Here is a 9,250-nt window from a genome sequence, read left to right on the forward strand (position 1 = left end):
ACTGATAACAGTACATACACAAAGAAGCAGGCCTGTCTGACTGCAGAAATAAAACAAAACAAGCAGATCATACAGAATATTCATGAATTTGTGATAAATAACTGGATTAAATGTTTCTACATTCATTTTATGGCCTTTGGCTCTAAGTGTATAAAACAGGTACAGTTACATAAATAATGATTAAAGGATTTCCTTTCCACCATACCTAGAACTAATTTAGGATTATTTTTATGTGATCTTTATCTTGGGTTTCACTTGTATATGTTAAGAACAGGACTAGGATAGTAAGGCTATATTCTGCAGGGCATTTAATTGCTTCTCACCACTTCAGGATAGCAGATGTTTAAGTAAAAAATAGCTGGAACAGAGCAATATCAAGGACGATGTAAACAACAGAGGTTTTTTCTGAGGGATATTTAACACCTCCAGTGTTTGGAAACTAGCTATATAACTATTGATTTATTGCAGTTTTGCATAATCTACTGACTATCTGCAAACTCCAAATGGTGAAAACCATTTATTTTCACTACCTTGACTCGGCGGTCAATCTTATAGCAGAAAGCTTCATTCCAGACAGGGTTTTTGGAGTTCCTGATTGTTCTGGTCCGAACCTTCTCATTTGAGGCAGTAGGCAGCCACAGTGTCACGTAGCAATCTGAAAGGGTGACTGTATAACGAGAAGATAAGCAGAGTTATAGCGTATCCAGAGAAAGAATAACTGCACTATGCCCATTTAACCCTAATAAGACAAAGATAACATGGTAGGAGATTTCTTCTTAAAATATACAGGGTGACGAGTAAATAACACAATGAAGCACATACAGGAAAAGAGAAATATCCTCACACATTTGCCATGCTCATTCCTACCTTTTCACTTTTAGTCAGACTTACTTTCTTTTAAAACATTACTTTACATTTGAAATAGTACTGTACTCTACATGCAGAGCATGCACACCTATACATGCTACATTTAGCTTTATTTTAATGACTATCCAAATTTTCCAAAACACCAGAATATCTACCGGTATATGCCCTCTGCCACACACACTTACGTCAGCCCTAGGATGGCTCCTTTGTAGCTCAGGCAATACACCTCACAACCTTCAATTTAGAATGCAGAGAGACTTGTTTTCTAACATTTCCTCCCCAGGTTTGGCACCTTAACTAATTGAAAGCCTTTATCAAAGTGCTGGCTTAAACAAACAATGGGGGTTTTTGCCAAAAAGTAAAGTGTTTTCCCCATCAAAGCTGAAAAATCTGATTTCCATATGACAAATCAGAATGTGCCAATTTCATATTCATTCACTTATTTGACAAAATTTTTAGAAGCTGTGTCTTTCTCAGCAGTCCTTTTGGAAAATAATCAGTTTTGGCACAATAGTTAAATTACTATTCATTGTATTTCTTCCTACTATTCTATCTGCAGACTGGAAAAATCCTACCATCACTCCTGTCTGGGAAGGAACCACAGAATGGTCAGGATTGGAAGGGACCCCTGGAGATCATCTAGTCCAAGCCCCCCTGCCAAAGCAGGTTCACCTAGAACAGGTTGCACAGGACAGCATCCAGGTCGGTTTTGAACATCTTCAGAGAAGGAGACTCCACAACCTCTCTGGGCAGCCTGTCCCAGGGCTCTGGCACCCTCACAGTAATGAAGATTTTCCTCATGTTTAAGCAGAACCTCCTGTGTTCCAGCTTGTGCCCATTGCCTCTTGTCCTATCACTGGCCACCACTGAAAAGAGTCTGGTCCCATCCTCTTGACACCTGCCCTTTAGATGTTTATAAACATTGATAAGGCCCCCTCTTGGTCTTCTCCAGGCTGAACAGACCCAGCTCTCTCAGTCTTTCCTCATAAGAAAAATGCTCCAACTCCTTAATCATCTTTGTAGCCCTCCAATGGACTCTCTTCAGAAGTTCCCTATCCCTATCATGGCACAGCCGTGAGTGTCACCAAAGACATCAGCTCTTTCCATTTTCTGACCCCCCCATGTTTGGAGGAAGAACCACCAGGGAGTGAGACTTGCAGAAGTTTGATACAGGTGCCAATGGCCTTTCTCTTGTACCTATAATGCAATACATATTCTCCCTATTTCACATTAGTAATGCTGAACCAGTCATCTGATTCTTTCAGAAACCTTGTGAGTCAGAAGAGGTCAAATGAGTCAACCCATATTCAAACCCTGCATCATGTTTAAAACCTGTAACAGTGTTATTACATCATATTAAGTACAATTTTCTTCATGTATTTCCTCTTTAACAACTTCTAACAACTACAGATTTAGGTTTTTCTATCAGCCATATCTTTCCCAAGCTGTGCCTTTATTGTGCAGTTAACCATGCTATCACAAGCAGCAAAACCTTGATAATGACTATGGGAAGGAAAGTGTTTCCAGAAAGTGGCTGTTGCCAAACCTGATCAGAACAGCATGACTGATCAGATGTTCCACAGAGGCACAAGTGCAGGCAGATGAAAATGTAAATGGTTAATGGTGATTAATGCTACAGATTCCATTTTCAAAGGGCTTCAGATACACAGATGAACTACTTCACAGTGTCAATGTAAGGACTGAGCAAATAACTACATTGAGAAAACTTGAATGACTTGCCCAAAATACCATAATGCAGTCAGTGTCATGGTCCAAAACACAGTCTAGATTTCTAGACCTATACATATATCTATTAAAATTATTTTGCTCTGCAACAACAATAGGGAGAAAGACTTTTAAAGCACATTTATTTTCCACTTGTAAATAGGAATGTGAGAATCAAAGACAAAGAAGAAAGACTCACTTCAATAACTTAAGCACAAACATTTCACTAATGAGAAAAAAATACCATCGAAATGGGAAACCATCAATGTTTAATCAGAAAAACACAAAAGCTAAAGTGGATGAAATAAATGCTAACTCAGAAGTGTAGTAAGAAGCATACTGTTACTATTACAAACAGGTAGAAAAGGGATACTTCCCCATAGTTGAAAATACTGAGGTTTTCATGAAAATTAACTGAAATGTCTGAATTCTCAAATACCTTTTTAATGCCTCAGAAAAGATAAACCCTGCCTGACGTATCCTTCCCACTACAGACAAAAAAATAAAAACTTTTTTCCCCCTTCCAACAATAATTTGAGTTCCCTCAGAAAAATGAATTTTCTGCCAAAAAAATACTTTTGCTGAAAAGTTTTCAAATCTTTCTGCCAGATAAGCTTTAAACAAAGCTTTGGGAAGCCCAAGTTCTGAATTCGGGGCATCTCAAGGGATAAAGATATGATAGTCATCTCTTCCTGAGACCAGAACAAAAGGAAGCAAGGCAGTATGATGTGGCAGACATGTCGATAGGCTTTGTAAAGAAAGACTGTACGACTCACTGTGGTAGGGAGTGATTGTGAGAAATTGGTCCCCAAGAAGGACAGCCACAATGAATGAAAGCTTAAGCAGACTTGCTGGAGTACACAAATGCAAACACAATTGTGCACACAGGTTTGCAGACTGCCTGGTCAGATCACCTATTTGATTGATGTAAATCACCACTTAGGCATTTGAACATCTGGGTGTACTTAAATTAAAAAAAATCAGTGCACACAACTACAAGCCTACAAAGCGTGTGTTTCTGCACATTAAAATAGGTCTTTAATCTCTAAGAAACCCAGAACTTTAACTCTTATAAGGTGCTTTCGCCTTGTCTAATGAACCAAATCCCTTTTTCAAAATGACACAGTAAATATCAAAGTAGTTTGATCATCTGCCATTTCTAGAGTAAAAAAAATGTTAAGACATAAACAGCAAACAAAGCATTCGGTAAATCATAGTAGATTTTTTTAAAGCTGAAAAATAAAAGGAAAAAGATAAATAAGCACATAAGCACAGTAGTATTACATCGCAGAAGATGCAGAAGTAACTCAGAATACCACAAGTGAGTGCAGCAGAAATTTGTTCCATGATAGTAATCATCCATTGAAAAATACTATTGTTAAGCACAACTTCCATGTGTTCCAACCATGTTCTTCCTGACAGAAACAACCAAAACCAACCCCAGTTAAGAAGATAAAGAGTTTTCCTTCTACTCTTGACCCATTACATTAGTTGAAATACCAAAGTATATAGTAGATTAAATAAAATTTACAGCTAGTTTCCTTAGAAAGTATGATGTGCTGCATGAAATTCTGAGGGTAACAAAAGAAACTTAATTTTGAGCCATGTTCAGCAAGATTTTGGTGAACATAGTGTGGACTTTTTCTCTTTTTTTTAACATTCTTCCAATTTGTTCTTGTGGTTTTTCAATTTGAATTTTCTTATTCTCTTTGTCTTTATTTTGCCGTTTTCTTTCATCCCTTCCCAACTTCTTTATACAGATATTACACCATTCAGATTTCCCCATGTAAGTGACTCAGTGGCATAATTGCATTTTGCAAGGCACCTGAACAAGCCTCAGTGCACGGAGGAGGGTAGGCTATTGAGGATCCATATCTGTGGAACAGAAGCTGTGAGGAAGCTCTTCAATGGATTGGAAATTTTAAAATTTAGAATTAAACCAGTCCATCCCCTGGGTGAGTCAGTGTCACATCTGGACAGGGAACAAACTGACTTTCCACCTATTGCAAGTCTTGTTCTCCCACTGAGAATTTTAATTTTATATTTGCTTCCACACTCTGCTTTAACAAGCCGATGACCGTTAGCCTGCAGAGGCAGACAAGGTGGATCATTACAGGGCTTCCACAGTCGGATATCATCAGACTCTGTAGAATTCCCTACTGCAGAGATTTCTTGTTCACTTCTCACTATTAACACTCATTCTGTGATCTGGCTATGACATTTTTCTCTTGTAGTCTCTATTCTAGATATCCTTTTCTCACTTCCCCTCACTTAAATTCATTTAAAACTCTCACAGTTCTGCTGTTTGTTTTTTTCTGACTTTTAAATTGTTCCGTTCTCTAGGTTAATTCCTAGACACATTGGATTTTAGCATCTCTTCTTGCGTATTTATAAATTCTGCAGATGTAATAGAATGTTTTGGCTTGTACTTCTGTTATTTTCATAGGCTTTCTTACTACTGCTGATTTTATATTTGCATCACCAGTCCTCTCCTTTCTTTTGTCCAGAAAGTCTGTAGGGAATACTCAGGTTTCTTACTCAAAAGTACAAGAATTTCCATCATTTAAAGAGCAGCCCTCTGATCAGCAGCTAAGTCTGATATCACAAGGGTAGGAAATACGTCTCATGCAATGAGGTATGAAAGCAAGATATCAAATGCATCATCTTGCTTGAGTTAGTATCTTTACACTTAAGAGCAGAAAGCAACACTTCAGTATCACAATAAAAATAATTCTTGCAAACTTGCAGCAACATATCTTTTTATTCCTACACAATTTAAGAACAAGAACATTGACCAAATATTTTCTTTATGTTAAAGAACTATAAGAAACACCTGACAACAGTATAAGTACTCACGCAAGTCTGCCTTCCGGGCGTTCCTCACTCTTAGTATTTTTACAGTGAGCAAGTTGAAAGGAGATATTGGTCTCTGCAAGACAATTAAAAAAAAAAAAAAGAAAAAAAGAAAGAAGACAATATTGAGATTAATATTATGGTTTATAGTCAAAGACTACTGTAACCCTGAAGTTCTAAGGACATAGTTAAAAAAAAGGTTTTTAAGGTTGAGCCAATATCACTCATCAAACCAACTTGAGCAGTTGGAAAAACTACACAAATTTTTGGCACAGAACCATTTTCAGTTCTGAAATAGAAGTAACAGATTTCAAAACTACTTGAGAGTTGAGAATAGGTAAAGGTAAAGATCCCTTCTTTCTAACACCACTCCATTATTATCACAATGAACACCCTTACAGCATGCACATGGGTGTCCTCACCTCCTACAAATCACTGCCAGCAGCAGAACAGACTGTCTATGGGACACTGAATACTGCCACAATAGCTGTGTAAACAGGGCTAAGCAACCACCATGCACCAGCAAAAGCTCCTGCACCAGCACAAGCTCCCTCACACAGCCCAAAAGATAGAAATACAGTTGACACTGACAAAATACTTCGCATGAAGGCTCTGATCCACCTCTAATCTTCAGTCCTGATCCCCAACAGAAAGCTACAAACCTCTTTCCAGAGATGATCTATGGAATTAACTCACAACTCCACTAGATATCAGACACCTGGGGCTCACAGAAACTAATTCTATAATGCCTCATAAGTTCTATGGTTCGTACTTATATGCCTTCACATTCCTCAGACTATAAATTAACTTTCCCCATTTCACCTTGGAGATAACTACTTAACATCTTTGTCTCCACTCCCACACTAAAATCTCTTCTGTTTTAGAGGTACCATCTTTCTTTTTAAAACCAGTGTATGTACAGACACCATTTCTCTCAACACTTGCTTCAAACTGGTATTAGCTTTGAGTCTACTGATTCTGTTTTAGAATAGAAACAAGTGGTTTGTGCCCAAAAACTTGTCTAATTTTTCTGTCTATACCAATTGGTGAGAACATATTAACTCAACCTATAAGCCCTCTCACTCCTGCATTCATAGATATACTACACCTTAGTAAAGTTAATAACATTGTCCTACCACAAACACATGGGGTTTATCACTTTGCATCTGAAGTGCCTGTATTAATCATAAGTAGCAAGAGAAAAAACAATGTACTGATGTTAACTAATAAAATGTACCTCGCTACTATTTCCTTCAATCCTGCTATACATTTTGCCAGACCATTTGTCTTTCCAGCTGTAGCACAAGGCTTATCCTGAAGTGTTTCACAATGTTCTGACAAAGAATTAAGCAACTGGGACCATGACATGACATTGGACACTAACACAGAATCACAGAATGGTAGGGGTTGGAAGGGACCTCTGGAGATCATCTAGTCCAAACACCCCTGCCAAAGCAGGTTCACCTAGAACAGGTTGCACAGGACGGCATCCAGGCGGGTTTGGAACATCTCAAGAGAAGGAGACTCCACAACCTCTCTGGGCAGCCTGTCCCAGGGCTCTGGCACCCTCACAGTAATGAAGATTTTCCTCATGTTTAAGCAGAACCTCCTGTGTTCCAGCTTGTGCCTGTTGCCCCTTGTCCTGTCGCTGGCCACCACTGAAAAGAGTCTGGTCCCATCCTCTTGACACCTGCCCTTTAGATGTTTATAAACATTGATAAGGCCCCCTCTTGGTCTTCTCCAGGCTGAACAGACCCAGCTCTCTCAGTCTTTCCTCATTAGAAAGATGCTCCAGGTGCCCAATCATCTTTGTAGCCCTCTGCTGGACTCTCTCCAGAAGTTCCCTGTCTCTCTTGAACTGGGGGGTCCAGAATGGGACATAATACTCCAGATGCGGCCTCACCAGGGCAGAGTAGAGGGGGAGCAGAACCTCCCTCGACCTGCTGGTCACAATCTTCTTAATGCACCCCAGGACACCACTGGCCTTCTTGGTCACAAGAGCACGTTGTTGGCTCATGGTCCATTGGTCATCCACCAGTACTCCCACACACTCAGTGTAATGAACCTTGTCCTCACCAATACAAACCTCAGCATCTCTGAAAATGCAGCAGAGATTAAGAACAGCATCCAAGAAACAGCCTGGCTAATCCCCAGCATATCCTCTTGCACTTCCCTTTGAGTCGGCAAAGGGCTTGAAGATGCAGAGGTGAAAGTCAGCAAGAAAACAGCAAAAGGGTTAGAGCAGTCACTGATATGGGCATGTTTGTTCTACATTATCTTAACTTGTCCAGAATCTTGCACAGGGTAGTTTTTATGGTGCACAGTTTGCAAGCACTTGAACTGTCAGCTGTGAGACATTTCAGCTGTCTCAAGAGTATATCACACCTCTAGCTGCTCCATTATCCCAAACATGGCCCAGACTATACAGTTGAACTGCCAGAAATGCTTTTCTATATGCATTAAATAGAACTTGGTGAAACACAGAAGCACTCCTAGGCACAAGGATCAACAGCCAAGGCTTGCCCTTTCCCTGCCAAATCTACTGTCATTTGCTACTTTTATGCTTGGTCCTTGCTTTCCCACCCAATAAATCCTAAATGTTTTTGTCCTCAGCAGTGCTATTTCCATAGGAGAGATGGAGCATATCTTCACCCAGGAAGGATGGGGCTTGCATCACTTGAATACAGAAGAACCTACTTGAGCAGAAATTCCACATCCCAGGGAAGTGTTATCACCATGAGGGTGGACATAATTTAAAAGGAATAACCTTTGCTCAGCACTTTGAAAACAAGCATCTAAACCTCTACTTTGTGCATATCAAGTGGATAGTGATACCTCCCTGCAGCCACACGTGGCACACAGAGATAGAATATAAGGGCTTTTCTGTGCTCAGCTGCCACATTTAGCTGGATGTACCTATTTATGCAGTTCTCTGCTCAGTCATCATAATTCCCAATCTGCTGCATCTAACTCTCCAAACATACCAAAACAATCCTCAGTGCTTCACTCCAGGTTGTACAGTCTGTTCCCATACTAAAGACATGGACATCAGTCCTTAGAGCTCCTAACTTCTAGGTGTCTGAATGCTTTGTCGAGTCTAGCTGTCAGTGATTTACTCAAAGTCACACAGAAAAACTACTGAGGGGCATATCTTAAACTGGATAATCTGCTAGTAATAGACAATGACTTCCACATCTTTCCCTTTAATGTGATGATGACCATATCACAGGCTGGGTAAGTTCTGAAGCCAGAAGCCTCCCAGGTCAGTAATTACACACACTTCGACTTTCAGCTTCTGTATTTATTTCATCAGAGACATGATTATTACCTCATAAACCGGAAACACAAGCCAGGTATTTTAATGATCACTGTTGAAACTACTTAAATATATGAGATTGCAAACGCAGGACTTGGTCATACTATCCTACGTCAGATAAAAGTTCAATTAAGTCCTGTGGCACACTTGTGCAATACTTACATATCTAGTCCTAGGGAAGTCAATAGGAGTGTTCACATATGTTAGTGCTCATCCATATGAATAAGAGTTACATAACTAGGCTCTAAAACTGCTCTATTTCAGTAAAATTCTAAGCTTAAAAATCTTTCAGAGAATTTTTTTCTTGAGACTAGAATGAAACACGTACGACATTCCCAAGTTACATCAAGAGAGAAAAGGCTAAGGAAAACAGTATGTCACACCTATTTGGAACAGAGCACTCTTCCCTCAGCTTTCTCTTCAAAAAGGAATAGAAATCTCACCATTACTTTAAAAAATATGAAGACCAACAAAGAAAATACTCAGCCC

At 39.4% G+C, this 9,250-nt stretch overlaps 1 protein-coding gene across 1 annotated transcript in view; it reads right to left on the minus strand.

Annotated features, from left to right (window-relative positions):
- Positions 1-9,250, minus strand: part of LOC104523615 (cytosolic phospholipase A2 epsilon) — a 34,487-nt gene that overhangs the window by 22,409 nt on the left and 2,828 nt on the right. The window contains exons 3-4 of the mRNA XM_029084562.1: positions 5,449-5,521; positions 531-667 (exon numbers count right to left, since the gene is read on the minus strand). Coding sequence (XP_028940395.1) covers positions 531-667; positions 5,449-5,521 — 210 coding nt within the window. The remainder of the gene's footprint in view (positions 1-530; positions 668-5,448; positions 5,522-9,250) is intronic.

Source organism: Antrostomus carolinensis, unplaced genomic scaffold (genome assembly GCF_000700745.2).
Source record: "Antrostomus carolinensis isolate BGI_N321 unplaced genomic scaffold, ASM70074v2 scaffold6504, whole genome shotgun sequence".
NCBI lineage: Eukaryota > Metazoa > Chordata > Aves > Caprimulgiformes > Caprimulgidae > Antrostomus > Antrostomus carolinensis.